The following is a 15,692-nucleotide window of genomic DNA, read 5'->3' on the forward strand; positions in this document are numbered from 1 at the left end:
AGCACAGTCTTCAATGTTGCCTGGACATGGAAGTGTTTAGACTTTTTTTTCCATCAATTAAATTGCTTAGAGACTCGCTTTGTGGCAGAGAGCTATTTCATGAAGAGTAAACTCTGAGTTTTAATTTGGAACTTTTCTTTTTTATTTCCAAAATGTTTATACTCCTTTTGGTCCATTCACATTGTGTTAATGGACAACATCCAGATCTACACTGCTAAAGATGATGTGTGTGCAGGAAACACTTCATTGGGTGCTCTTCTGGCACATTGTGCTTGAAAGAGGAAGCCTCGTCACTTAATCTGCTTTACTGCATTCTGTGATATCTTGGAAGGGAGTTCAGGGACGAAGAGGTTAGTAGCATGGGTTGTATAAAGTTGTAATTTCTCTAACAGGATATGTTAAATTTGTATAACATTACCTAACCATGATCAAATCATCCAAGAAAACTTTTTTCATATCCTTGGCCCATCCAAGACTTCCTTAGCCATTGCTGGAGTGATCCATGAAGCCTGCATGTTGAAGACCAGATTCTCGAGGTCTTCTCTGAATTTCTATCACTTACTTTGCAGCTGATTATGGAGATCAGTATCGGTAACTTTTCTTTTTGCCATCTGCACTACTTGTCTGCAGTATGAATCTCATAGACTTCAACACCTGACTCCACTTACCAATTGAAGTGTCGGCTGGAACAACGTTATAAGTTACATTTGGTAAAATTTACAGGAGCTGCAAAAATGTGTATGCGTACAATGTTGTTCTTATAGGGTAGAAAACTTTTGAGTGGACAAATTTCACGTACTGCATTGATGGACAATTGCAAGCCAAGGAGTATAGCAAGGTAACATGACATACAACATTATTACACGGAACACCGAATGAAAATTTTGTAACTTACAACGTTGTTCCAGCCGACGCTTCAATTTTTGTGATATAATCAGTCTTTTGGCTGTTTCTTGTTGTGAATGTTCATTTCCCTAAGAATTCACTGACTTGCAGCAGTTTTTCTTGGAACAAGTGTCTCTGTAATTTTCCTCATAATCCGACCTACTGCCAAAAATATCAATAAAGAATGAAAAATATTCACTTTAATTTAAAAGAGAAACGTGAAGACCAGGACAAACATACTGTCAATCACAGTCCCCATGCATGCTCAGGAAGCAGATCCAAGTGGGGGCTATTTTGCCTCCGGGTAATTTCTTTTCCATGTTTGATATTTGGAGTACTTAGGAAAACAAAAATTTAACTATTTATTGATGGGCGCCATACTTACTTCACTCTTACTGTACACAGCACAAACTAGCCGCCAGAGCTTCGCACGTGAGAGTGGGGATGGGGATTGAATAAATGGAATACTTGACTACCTATCTTATTTAAGTTTTTTAGCTTGTTTTGTGTACTCCATATTTTCGTTCATTTCACTGTACCATCGTTTCAACTTTTGTAAAGTTTCTGTAACATTATTTGACTTGCCCAATAGTACAATCATGCAGCCAGTTGAAATCATGTGACTTAAAATTCGAAATCGAACATCTATTAATAAGCTACTAAAACTCTATTTCTGCTCATTTTAAAATAACATAACTTCTATTTATCTATCACTAAGGCATCAAAAACTGCTCAGTTCAAAGTGTGTGACTGGCAGTGCATCACTGGCCACTGTGAATCACTGGAGGTGAGGACTGTTTCCAATAATCTACTCTGAAGAAGATTACACTGCAGACGATACTGTTACCTCAAATAATAATTACCTTTGATATAATTTCGGCAAATTCTTTCCATTCAGCATTGTAGATGTGACATCCTGACAGGGGCTTCAAAAACTTCTCAGAACCATTTTCCTGTGTGTCATTTTGTGCATTGTTTCCTTGATTGGAATCTCCAGAAGTCAAAGGCAACACTATTAAATCCAATTCTGGTAAAGAGTTATTACTCTTGAAAGATTTTTGTGAATTGTTACTTGAGGTCTTTTGGGAAGACTTGGATGCCGGTACTTGCAATTTATTTTCTCCGTTCTGAATACTGTTTCTACGAACTTTTGTTGTGTGATGAATCTTTTCTGCGAGGACTGGTTTTTTCCATATGTTTTTCTTGTTTTCTTCTGAAACTACTTTTTTGCATATTTTTGGGTACTTTTGAAAGCGTACATAGTAATATGTTTCAAAGTCCTGGACAATAGTACTTAAGTCTATATTATCACATACTTCATATTGGTTACTAAGATGGGCTTCATTGCTAAAACTCTGGGCAGTTTCATAAAATCTGCAAATAAATATAACAATATTAATTAAACTTATCACATATGACATGTGAAGCTGTCTTTACAAAAATTGAATTTCGTCCTGCTGTATATACAGGGTGAATAAGAAGTCTGTGCCTGATTGTGATTAATTATATCTCAACATCTATGCTAGATAGACAAATAAAACCTGCTGCATTAAGTCGTCCAATATACCTAGTTGTTTTGTGTGTGATATAGGTACTGTAATTTAGGAGTGCTGCTGCTATCCAGGAGAAAGCAGTGTGTGTTTTGTGGTTCACGGTCGCCTATTACAGTTCAGTGACAGTTCTGAAGGGAGTATGGTCGAGATCTGCCAGATGTGAGGAGCAGCATCATAGGATGGTATGAGAAATTTAAAGAGACTGGCAGCGTTGGTGACAAGACAAGACGTGGTAGACCTGCAGTGAGTGACGAAACTGTTGATACCGTGCGTACAGCTTTTCAACGCAGTCCACAGAAACCGACATACCTCAGATCACCATAGTGAAGATTTTACACAAACGACTGCATTTCGGTTGATTTCTGCGGACTGTGTTGAAAAGCTGTACGCACGGTATCAACAGTTTCGTCACTCACTTCTTGGCTTGTCACCAACATTGCCAGTCTCTTTAAATTTTTCATACTAAGCTTTGATGCTCCTCACATCCGGTGGATCTCGACCTTACTCTCTTCAGAACTGTCACTGAACTGTAATAGGCAACTGTGAACCACAAAACACATGCTTTCTCCTGCATAGACGCCATTGTGGGAGCAGCACTCCTAAATTACAGTACCTGTAATGCACACAAAAAAAAAATCTCGATATATTGGACGACTTAATGCCACAGGTTTTATTTGTCTATCTAGCATAGATGTTGAGATGTAATTAATTATAATCAGGCAAAGACTTTATATTCACCCTGTATTTTCTGAATATTCATATTAAAATAACCACCGTAATAAATAAAAGTCAAATTACCTCGTTTGTTAACATTCTTACAGATCTCTTTTTCTTAATTCCCACTACAAGAGTTCTCTAACTTCTGTCCTACGAAATAACACTCAACAGCTGACAGGATCTGAATGCTTACCAAAGTCCTCAACTGTCAGCGTATCGATATGGCTGACTACCTAGAGACTCCAAAAGCTGTGTTTACTAATCCAGGTGCCATGAGTAAATTAACTAATAATTACTCTGAACCAAATATTTGTAGAAACTAACAGAATCAACCCGAGGAGGTTAATCTAGAGAAAAGGACAGTTTACGAATCAACTATCCCTTATTACAAAACTTCATATAAACTCAGGGATATAGACGTCATTGGATTAATGGTGGGCGCTAGAGGGACCATAACAAAACAGTTCGTGTCATTCTGTCATAAATTTGGAGTCCCAACAACAACAATTAAGGACATTTCTGATAGCCTTGAAGGGTTCTCTGCAGATTTTATGGCGACACTTGTATTTCAATTCAAATTAAATTTTCTCTTCTATTTTTATCTGTATTTTTTATTTTACTGCAAATTTGCATTATGTGAAATATTATCTACTGTAAATTTTAGTTTATTGTAAACAAATTTCTTGTAAGACATTTTTAATGTCATATTAAATGTTACTGTTTAACAGTGTTTGTCTTTGGCAACCTCACCAAGTTGAGGGAAATTGGATAAAAAAAAAATAGAAGTGATTTAAGTGAAAAATAAACTTAATACGCCTACCCTTCTTCCCTGAGATAATGTAAAATTAAATACAACAGCTGCCTTTTTCTCTCTGAAACTCTCTTTTCTTCCTGAAAATGAGAAAAAAATATACAGTTACAGATTAAAATAGAAAACAGTTCCTTAGAAGTCATATTGCAACAAGTACCTTAGTTCGGACAAAAAAGTTTAAACTCTGCAACAGCATTGTGTCAAAACGGTTTCATTTACAACATTAAAAATGTTCACAGGTACATAGGCCTGTCACCAATTCTTTCAATGCTAAATAACCCAGTAGTTGATACAGTGGCATTAAATAACCAAGAAAAAAATATAGGGTTCCTTTTGAAATATGAAAGAGGGAATGGAGTGTGGTAGGGTAAAATGTAAAATGCAATTGACTGTTTTAAATCCCCCCTCTCCTAATATATTCTTTTTCTTAAATTAAATTTAATTGAAAGAAATAGTTATTAGACTGGGATGTTTGGAAATGTAAACCATGTGTGCGTGAGCGAGACTAAATTCATACTAGGTGGCATTTGAGGCGATGAACTTTCCACTTGTTCCTCTGCCCCTGTCGGAAAAAAAGTGTAACTAAATTTCTTGAAGGTAGGTCTACTGAAACATCCTTCATGGGGATGTTCCGGCATCAGAATGATGGGTTAAATACATACATGGATAATATATTATCTGACTTCAAGACAGCTGATGGCTGCATTGCTGTAATAAGATAGCTGAACATTGGATATATTTAATTTCACCTTAAAATGCTGGATATTCCTGAACACATATAATAGATTGACCATCCCCATGTTAAAAACAGTAACATGTGGAAGAGAACAACCGCTAGGATCGCCACTGTGGATTGGTAATGACCGCTAGATGGAAGTACAGTTGCTCCATTCAATTTAAATGGGAGTTATAACATGATTTCTTCTGAAGTCGCTAGATGGCAGCGTAGTAAAAGTGATAAAAAAAGTTGTTGACTTTAAAGCCCATAAGGTTGATCAATCTGTTTTGTGTGGTCTGGGATAATATTATAATGAGATGGTCTCAACAATGCAATTGATTTTAGAATAAAACGGTGTATTATTCTCGTTTTAATTAGGAAATAATGAATATGTGTTTTAAATTACAAATTAAATGTATAGTGTCGCTGTATTATATTTTTAAGTTAAGAAAATGTATCACAGAGTTATACAATAAGTACTTACATATTCCCTGACATGATTAGCAATTTTGAAATTGTAGTAACCCATTTCTTCGGACATTTTAAGAACACTACGTATTATCGCTTGTGATGTTCACGATACTGAAAGATATCTTTCGCACTAATCGGAAGTATGTAATGTGAACAATTAATATCTGTAACCATAGCAACGCAGGAACTTTTGCCATTATAAAAGGAAATGTAATTTTCTATATATGGTAGTAGAACGTGTTTGATACATATGTTTCGATAATAAAATTGTCGATACATTGCTATACTTTCATTGCAACTATTGTTTTGAAAAACGGCTGCTAGGGGCGCCACTGATGCACTAGTTGCGTTCTAAAATCGTCGTTCGTGAAATGTAGGCTAAACATCGGTCACATGGAATAATATTGATCGTGTTAGAATGCCAAATGTCATCGAGGCGGAACGTCAATGTAGGGATTCATCTATAATTCCACCGCAAATATGGCCAGTTTAAAATTCTTCTTGCTAAATATCTCAGTTCTGTTTAGTTTTTTAGGTGAGTACAAGTGTGTGTATTATCATGTTTTTTTAAACATTCTTTACTATGGTGCAGTTAATGATTGCGGTGTGGGATGCGGCAGATGATTAGGGTAGGTTATACACTCAAGTTATCAAATATTTGATCTGATGTTACGGATCATTTATTATCGGCAGAACATTCGTCAGTACTCTTGTTTTTTACTTTTTTAATTTTATAGCAACGTTTGAGTATATATACAATTATTGAAGAAAGAGTTGGATCTCGGTACTTTCAATTAAAACTTTCACACGTGTTGAAACAAATATCTCATATTGTAGTATAATATGAATCATCATCGTCCAGAAGCCTTGAAGACATTTTTTTCTGTTTTTATTTTTTCATTGTAACATCCTTCAGCGGTTTCGTTACATTTTCAGCCTAAAATTTGTGTAGATTGTCAAATCATGTAATCTTAGGCCTATTTAATAATTTAGCTTTCAAATTTAAATTACTGTTCACTTTGTGTAAGAAAGTAATTTATAGTAGAAATATTTATTATATTAAATGGATAGCGGGAGCTTAAGTATCTGTTTATATCTTTCTGTGCAGTGTTTCTTTCTAAAATTTGTGGTATTAATTTTAATTGATTTTGATCTCCGAAGTCGAATTCCTTCTATTGTAGTAATGTTGGCATTTTTGTGTGTGTGTGTTTTTTTGGTATTGCAGGTTCGGGACACAGATTTTTCTGGTATTTACAATATTTTATCAATAATTGAAGTTCTAACAATGATGACTTGGCAGTCTTTGTTTTCAAGAATGGAGGTTTGAAATGATTCAGGATGTATTTATTGAATTCATTACTATCTTTTTTCTTTTAACTAAGTGCATCAGATTAGTGATTATCCATATTGTTAGAATTAACAAGAAAAAATATATATTCTGCATGTGTTATTCATACGTAGAAGATATGCCGTACTTGAATAGAAGTGATTGATTATAGATTAAGAATTTTGTATATTAGTGACAATTGACCCTTAGAAACTCGAATACCAAAGTCAATAATATATATATTTTTTACTTACGTTATCACAGCTGGAAATGACGCAAAACATTGAATGGTTACTCTTACCATCGATGGGAGCGCTTGAATAGAGACATAAAATAAAAAAGTGCCGATATTTCCTTTCATTAATATTGGCTATGCGTCAGTGAGTGTTATTAATCTTGTTTATGCCTGATTTCCGTCCATATCCACTATTGTTAACATATCAATATATGAATAAATTTTATTCTCCATCTAATGTAAAAACCGGAAATTTTTATGCATACATACAGGGACATCATTTTATTTTTACTTCAATTTTTATTGTACCTGAGTTTTTGAATGTACTTCACTTCCACCCCTTCTACTAACTACTAACGAAGTTCCAACTGTATTCCACACAGAACCAAGGCGCATATAGTAACCAGTACTGAGTTAGTGAGTATAGTACGTTCCAGAAATATGTTCGCGTTTTCCAGTGACGAAAGAGCTTTCAATATTGAATCATATTTTCGCACAGGTACTGTCGTCCGTTTGCCTACGTCGCATCCCGATTTTCCCCACCTGCTTCTGCTCGCCCCTCTGTAAAATCTAGTTGCTGGGCTGTCTTAGCTCTTTTCTGAAAACATTAATTTCCGTTAAGAATTGGACGTTTACGTAATATTATACAACTGTTTAAAATAACTTAAATAAAAGGATCTTGTTAAGTAATTAACTGTCACGTGATTTTCCCCCTTTCTACGATCCTGCGACATAACCACTTGGACAGTAGATAGCATGTCTGAGTAATTTTATCTAGGTCGGACAGAAGTGAAGATTGAATTTACAGTACGTAAGGTACTCTTTTATAGAGTAGGTTCAGAATTATTTCAACAGGAGTTACTAGTACGAAGGACGAAACTGGTAATTGGAATTAGATGCAATAGTCTATAGTGCTATAATATGTACAAAAGAACTGAAGCCTGTATCGAAATGAACGGTCACCATTTTCAAAAATATATATAAATATCCATATTATGATTATTTTTCAATTTAACTTCATTCTCTACAGTGTACGCTAATGTGCTGTATACAGTATAATATGCAATGCATAATGAATACTTTCGCATGGATAACTTAGTTCGTGAGTAAAAACACTTATTCTTAATACAGTACTGTATTTTGATTAAACAAAAACCTAATGAAAATTATCAAACTCAAAATCGTGATATTTCCTAGTTTACGTAAATGGATGAACTACTTTTTCTTCGCTCCTATACCTAGTAAAGTGATTTGTTTGTGTTTTACGCCAGTGTCATCGAACTCCAGTCGTGGAAGGGAGTAGCAAACTGTGTTTTCGGTTCTCTAAAGTTATAGCCAGGTTAATATTAAAAATGTTAGTAAAAATAAAATGATGTCCCTGTACATACATTCATCCCTACATACAGGATGATTCACAAGGATTTATCGTCACTTACGGAGCTTATTTCCGAAGACATTCTGAGCAAAAATGCCATGTAAACATTTGTCCTAATCTCAATATTTCCACATTTACACTAATTTGAAATTAATAAAATACCCTTTTTCTTTAGTTTTAAGGGCAAAAGAATGTTACAAATAGAGAATGAACTGTTGAGAAATATCATTTCTTTAATTGGCTAGTGTTCTGAAGCTAAAAATGTGTTGTTAATTGCTTTGTACAAATTTTGTTTTTCAATTTTTAACTAAAAATTACATTAATCTTATGCACTTATCACAAAAATTGTTACAAATCATATGACTTCAGGAACTCGATTCTTTGCAGTTTAATTATGCATACTAATGTAAATTCTTAAAGAGTGGCGTGCTTTGTAACAATTGTTTGATTAATGCGCAAGAAAATGTAATTTTGTAGTTAAATTCGAAAAAAAAAAATCTGTACGAAGCAACTATGGAATTCACAACACATTTTTAGCTTCAGAATACTAGCTAATTAAAGAAATGATGCTCTTGAATAGTTAAATCTCTATCTGTAATATTCTTTTATCCTTAAAACTAAAAAATAAAGGTATTTTACAAACAACAACAAAAAATTAGTGTAACTGAAAATATTGAGATTAGGTCCAGTGGCGTATACTCGTTAAAGGGTTTGGGCTACCGCTGACCCTATTATTACACAAAATATATCTAACAATTACTTTAATTTTAATTACTATGGTAAAACTAATAATACAAAATTATTACATTATGTTATATTATAAACTTTTTCTTTTGTAATTTCCTTGGGCTACCGCCGGTAGCCCTCAAAATACGCCCCTGATTAGGTCATATGTTTATATAATAGTTTTGGCTCAGAATCTTCGGAAATAGGCTCCGTAAGTGGCGGTAAATCCTCGTGACTCACCCTGTATGTATATATACAGGGTGGACCATTGAAGTTGATACTGTACAGTATCTCCAAAACTAAGCGTTGTAGAAAGAAATGTCTTGAATAAAAGTTGCTTGATATTATGGGGGAAAGTAAATGCCATTTGTCGTGTTTTATTTGGAGGACGTTGTGATGGTTATTTTAGGGTCATTTTAATTTTTTTAAATAGGAACCTACATTTTTATATTGTTTTCTCATTCCTCATAAAAACTGAACAACTTTTGTATGAAGCACTTTGCAATTATTCTTACACCAACGTAAATAACAACAAAAATTATGAATGGCTGTGTACGAAGAGCGCAATGAAGGGTTGGACCCATTCGAAACAGTCCAGCATCACAGTAGGCGAGGAGGCAATGAGACATTGTGTCCGTTGTTTTGTTTACTTTCCACGGTAGGACGGTTTCCTTGTATCTGTAGTTAGTGTACTTGCAGCCGCCTTCGAGTCCAGGTGGACCCACTGGTGGTACGTACCTACAATTAGCGATTACCGAGTAACAGCCATCAGTTCCATGCAAGTCGTTTAACATTTGAAGCGTACTCAGTTGTCTGTGGGTTGAAATGGACCTACGATGCTTATGAAATAATACTGTACAATACCCGTACAATACTCTGTGTACCTACCTTTCATCAATGTTTAATTGTCTACACCAGTGAAAGAACCATGTACTACAAAATGGTTTTGTGATGAGGAATAAGAAAACAAAATAAAAAATATTGGTTCCCATTTAATAAACGACTTTGACCCTCAAATGACCATCCAAACGTCCTCCAAATAAAACACGACAAATGGCATTTACTTTCCCCCATAATATCAAGCAACTTTTATCTAAGACATTTCTTTCTACAACGCTTAGTTTTGGAGATATTGTACAGTATCCACCCCGTATATATATATATATATATATATATATATATATATATATATATATATATAATATCTGGGGTAAATATAAATAAATTTTTCTCGGCATAAAATATCCATCCGAGCATTTTCATGATGTTTTGTTACTAATATCGTCCACTCATGTGTAAATTATTACATCTTCGAAGAATTACATTTTGCAGATGATGAGCCGTTCCGTCCTTAACACGTTAAATGTAAACAGAGCCTATGAGCCCGTATTATTGTTTACTTCAAAGTAATTATATTTTAAAGTAAGAGAAAGCTATAGATAATGAAAATATGACATGGCGGGGAAAAGGGGCATGTTATTACATTTCAAGTACATTAGTCTTTGTATAAAATATTTAACTATGGATATGCAATAACTATTGTGCTGAATGCCAGTATTATTAACGTCATCTGCTACAGCTCTGTCCATCGATTCGCATTCCTATCAGTGGAGAGTTGCACACATGGACTAGGTTAGTACACTGCATCGTAATGGTACTTTACGGTAGCAGTGGCTTATAGGCCTTCTGTCGGATTTCCCAGCCTTGTAAAATCACGTAAGTAAACGCATAATGTAAGCAGTGGTAGGCCTAACGACCATGACGGACTAATTGTCAGGTTGGGGTCTAGACTGTCTGTATTTCATTAAAGAGGTGATAGAGTATTAAGGAATAAAATTATAGATCGTTTGATTGGTCGAATAATGCAAAAAGTCCACCGCTGTGCAGTAAAGGTTAGCATGCCTGGCCGTGCAACGAGCGGGCCCGGGTTCAAATCGTGGTTCGGTCAAGTCGATTGAGAGTTATTCCGGAGCTTTTCCTCAACCCATAAAGAACAAATGTTGGGTAATTTTCGGCGCAGGACCCCGGACTCATTTTTTTTGCTTGGTTATTTAACGACGCTGTATCAACTACGAGATTATTTAGCGTCGATGGGATTGGTGATAGCGAGATGATATTTGGCGAGATGATGCCGAGGATTTGCTATGGATTACCTGACATTTACCTTATGGTTGGGGAAAACCTCGGAAAAAACCTAATCAGCCCAAGCAGGAATCGAACCCGCGCCCGAACGCAACTCCGGATCGGCAGGCAAGCGCCTTAGCCGACCGAGCTACGCCGGTGGCTCCGGACACATTTCGTTGGCATCACCTTATCACCTAGATAACCATAGCAGTTGATAAAGTATCGTAAAATAAACCAATTTAAAAAATGATGCAAGATCTGCACCTTTTTCTTTCTTTGCTTCTTTCTTCATTCATACAGTGCTTTTATTTACTGAAAATTATTTTTAAAACATGTATAGGTAGCATAGCCTGCAAACGCCTATTCATTCATCTAATGTTTTGCTCCAACTAACCTTGAACCTTGAAAGGCTAGCCTGTTAAATATAACAAAAAGTAATTGTATCTGTTTTTATGCCTCTGTAAAGGCGAGCACAGGCGTTCTTTTTACGCAGTTTTATCCGGACATGTACAGCCTAGCCATCTTAAATAGGGATATCCTGAACTAGCACCAACAGATAGCGCACGTGTACTATGAGGGATGCGCTTTGCGTGTGCATTTGTTTTTCTGTATATAAACATTGAGGATATACGTAGTGTATTATTATATTAAATACTCTTAAAAACAACTAAAAATGGCAAATTTTTGTTATGTCCCTATATGTAAAAACCAGGGAAAGCTTTTTGTCTTCAATCAGGTCCCGAAATATTCTGAATATATGCTTTAAACCTTAAAAAATATAAGTAATATTGGGCCTCGAAAGTGCTAGCTATTAAATAAAAGTAACTACTTCAAGTATGGAATTGTTGACTACAGTTTCATTTTGGAAGAGGAAAAAGAAAAATTAATAAAAACATATGCAACCTCGACAGCGAGCTATGTTAGCTTAGATTATATGCAGTAGTTGTAGGAGTCTCCGAATTTTACGCCTGCAGTAAAATCTCGATAAACTGGGATGTTTATTATCCAGGACGATCCGTAGTGAAGTCCATTTCGTGAATTATGTTTTTAATGTACTGTACCCTAATTATTAAAGCCATGTTTTAAGTTCAAATTTTCAAAGTCATCCCACACAATATTCAAAACTGCATGTCCTTAGCCTACAAAACACACTACTGATCGTGATACTATTGCGATCATATTATATCATCCTATTAAAAATTGCATTTGATCTTTCTGCAACTACAGAAAAAATACAAGGAATTCAATTTCGATAGTCTCTTCCCTATAAAAAAAACACATCGGTGACTGCATATTCTGTTTTTAGCGTACGGTTCTTAAATACTAATTATTAAAGAGGGCAACATTCACTTTCGACATAGTTCCTATTTTTTTTATTCGTGCACCTCGTTCTCAAAGTTCTCGTTTAGGTTCATGAACATTCAATTTACTCGTATCTATATTCTGCATACTGCAGATTTCCCCACCCATCTCGGGGAATCGCTCAATATTATACAGGTTTACGTTATTATTTATTGTAAATTAAATTATGAGGTAAGAAAATATTGAATTATATTAAATTATACTAGGTTATAAAAAATGACTGTAAATATAATTTTGACACGCACAGAAAACCAACAAGCGGGAAAACGTAATCAACTGTAGCATATGACAAAACATAGTCCTACAACATGTTGCGCCGCATGGAACGCTCCTGCCATTTGACGGTAAAACTTCGCATAAGATTTCCCTATTAACAAGCCATGCTCATACACTTGGCAACGTTGCTACACCAATGTAATATTATGCTCGTCCGGTTGCAGAAAACATGAAAGGCATTGATTATATATATTTTATTTCACAATTACGAAATATAAATAGTGATGGGGTGTGATTTGAAGACCTGTGATTTTGTCGCTGTGAAAGGTTTATCACTGGTTCTACCTGTGACTATAGTTCCAAAATCACAGCTTCGAGAAATTACCATCTCCGACCGTGTACGTGATTCATAGCCATGGCGATTGATGTACCTACGACATGACAGTTCCAGAATGCCAGTCAGAAGGTTAACGTGAAGGACAACATATCTGGGATCTAATTAATTACACTACCCAACATGAAATTTACCTCCTTGAAGATAATACATGTTTTAAACCAATTTTCACGGGTAGATTCTGAAAACAATGCTTGAAATGTCACACCACTTCACAATTTTTAGATATCTTACATCGAAAATGAGTTTGCGTGCCACCTGGTAACACACGTGTCATATGTTGGCTACCCCTGTCCTACACGGTTACTTACATACTTACCAAATGTAAAGATGAAAATGTGTTATTTGTTATACCATCTAACCAAGCCTTCGTCAGTTATCAGGATATCGGTAAAAACATTTATAACATTACTGAACGTGCATATTCTTTATACTTCGGGTGTCAAATTGGTGACCAGGAAAAACAACTGTCACCTCATCAATGTTGTATCACTTGTACGACAAATCTTAGATTGTGGTTAGATGGCAAACTCAAAACGTTACCATTTGCAGTGTGGCGAGAACCAACAAATCATATTATTGATTGTTACTTCTGCATGACAAATATATCTGGCATGTCTAGGAAAAGTAAACATGTTATTCAGTATCCAGGTACACCTTCTGTCATAAAGCGAGGAATTGCCTGTACCTGCACCCCCTACTCAGTGTCGTCGATTACTTGTTGCTTGTTTGTGACTGAAAAGGCAGAGGGGAAAATGGATGTCTGTAGCCTACTTTCTTTATACAAATAGGGGGAAAAAATCTTTTTGAGGCTGTAGAGTACGACACTGGAATGTTTAATGTCGATCATTACAAAGTAAGTGTAGAAATCTGCTAAATGCAGCTCAGACAGGCTATTAGTTGCGGGAAATATCGTTCTGGAAGAGATTGCGGTTTTAGTAAATAGGCCTACATTACCAACATAATTAGTAACAAGTTACATAGTGATGTAAAATTAGTTTTTATTAAATTATGAATGCAGTCGGGTAGCTGAGAATCTTGACATTGTTTTCTTGGACTGAATATTTAACTCATAGTTTGTAGTTCCCATATTATAGGCCTAGTAAGTAAATATGTAATTAGCATTCATAATGTGAAATTTATTTTTGTAATATTATTGAAGTATGGATCTACTAGGTTAGCATGAAACACTACAAGCTGGTTTTATGCATGTTAACAAATAAGGGTAATGTATGTTTAATGAAATAATGGATGTAGCCTAGACCTAATTAATTTAATAATGTTTAGTAATAGTTGGTGTGCATGATTCCTTGTAACATTTAATATTTATGATAAGTATGTGAATTAAATAATATAACCCTCTTGTATTAGGTCTTGTAACCTAAATGTAACCCAACACTCGATCATTTAAACTCAATTTTTACCAAAGAATTTATAAACTGCAACCTTACAGGCACATCTTTCTCCATTAATTTCTTCTTTCCTTCTATTCTTCCTTATTTTCTCCATCCATTTTTGCTTCTTTACTTACTTTCTTCTTTCTGTATCACTTCCCTTTCTTCCTTTGCATGTTTGTTTCTTTCTATCATTTCATCCTTCCTGTCTTTTTATCTTCTCTTTTATTTTTATCCTCTTCCTTTTATTTACTGTTTTGTTTGTATTTTATCTCGGTTATTTTTGCTTTCATTGATTGGCTTGTGTAAGTTATTCATTTCTTATTCTTCATTTCCGTCCCTGCTTTCTTCTCCTGTTCATTTTTATTTCCTTTCTGAATCACGTAGAACACAATTTTCAGTTGTTATTTTGAAACGTGTTTTGTACTTTTTTGATTGGTGAAAATCATAAAATCATCCTCCCTCCAAAAACGAAAGGTTGGTGAAAATCATAAAATCATCCTCCCTCCAAAAACGAAAGGTTTCACTACGTCTGCATCTCGTTAATTTAAGTCTTTGCATAAGGAATAAAATTTCTATTGCCTCGTGTTCAGATTTGAATGGTAGCTTTCATCATTTGTTTCTGTATATCCATGAAGCATAACAGAGGGAATTTAATCCTAAGCCATGTCTGTTGTTGGTATTGGTTGTTTTTCTTTTGTTTGTCAACAAATGAATGCAGCCGTGTAGCTATTAAAAGTAAAAAATATTACCCGACCATTCTGTTTCTGGAACGGCAATTGCTTGTAGGCCTACTAGTACACAGCGCGCCGTTGTTACGTCACCTGTGTAGTGCGATCGCTCTCTTATTCGTCACAGACCATTCTTTTTTCTTTCCCACAGAGTAACAACAAAGATCGCAGAGCCGCTGTTTACGTTCCACACACAAAATGATCACCTAGTAAATGCCATCCATGTTATTATTACAACCAAATTTCATGTAATTTTTTAAAATACTGTAGCTCTTAAGGGCGAAATGGATGTCACAATAGGCATTACACATTTATTCTTCAAACTTATTTCCGTACAGGAATTATAGTTGGAGAGCAGTATCGCTGTGATGTTGACTAAGGCTCTATAGTAGTCGATGTAATAATTGTCCGACAGTTTATTTGTTTCGTTAGCACACGAGGACGACATTTCCCTCTCCGTTAAGCACTTATCATGGCATAGCGTCTGTTATAGTCGATCGCGCTGTAGTATTTTTATAGCTCAATGCCTAAGGAAAGTGTAGAAATAAATTCGAAATCAAAATAATTTTTTGAAAATTGAGGAAAAATAAAATATACCAACATAGAAGTGATCTGTTCAGGATAGACTTTTACACCTTCAAAAGCTGGTAAGC

General features: G+C 35.0%; 1 protein-coding gene and 1 long non-coding RNA gene across 3 annotated transcripts in view; one reads left to right on the top strand and one right to left on the bottom strand.

Moving 5' to 3' along the window:
* LOC138708694 (katanin p60 ATPase-containing subunit A-like 2) overlaps nt 1–5,395 on the bottom strand; it is a 15,268-nt gene extending 9,873 nt beyond the window's left edge. The window contains exons 1-3 of one of the 2 annotated variants that reach the window (XM_069838792.1): nt 5,169–5,395; nt 3,976–4,046; nt 1,749–2,259 (exon numbers count right to left, since the gene is read on the bottom strand). In XM_069838792.1, coding sequence (XP_069694893.1) covers nt 1,749–2,259; nt 3,976–4,046; nt 5,169–5,225 — 639 coding nt within the window. In that variant the 5' untranslated portion in view covers nt 5,226–5,395. The remainder of the gene's footprint in view (nt 1–1,748; nt 2,260–3,975; nt 4,047–5,168) is intronic. The other variant, XM_069838793.1, reaches the window with a different exon arrangement.
* A 119-nt stretch (nt 5,396–5,514) lies between these two features.
* Nucleotides 5,515–15,692, top strand: part of LOC138708696 (uncharacterized) — a 67,355-nt gene continuing 57,177 nt past the window's right edge. Inside the window, exon 1 of the long non-coding RNA XR_011334751.1 lies at nt 5,515–5,690. This is a non-coding gene — a long non-coding RNA (uncharacterized lncRNA). The remainder of the gene's footprint in view (nt 5,691–15,692) is intronic.

Source organism: Periplaneta americana, chromosome 11, assembly GCF_040183065.1.
Source record: "Periplaneta americana isolate PAMFEO1 chromosome 11, P.americana_PAMFEO1_priV1, whole genome shotgun sequence".
NCBI classification, from domain to species: Eukaryota; Metazoa; Arthropoda; class Insecta; order Blattodea; family Blattidae; genus Periplaneta; species Periplaneta americana.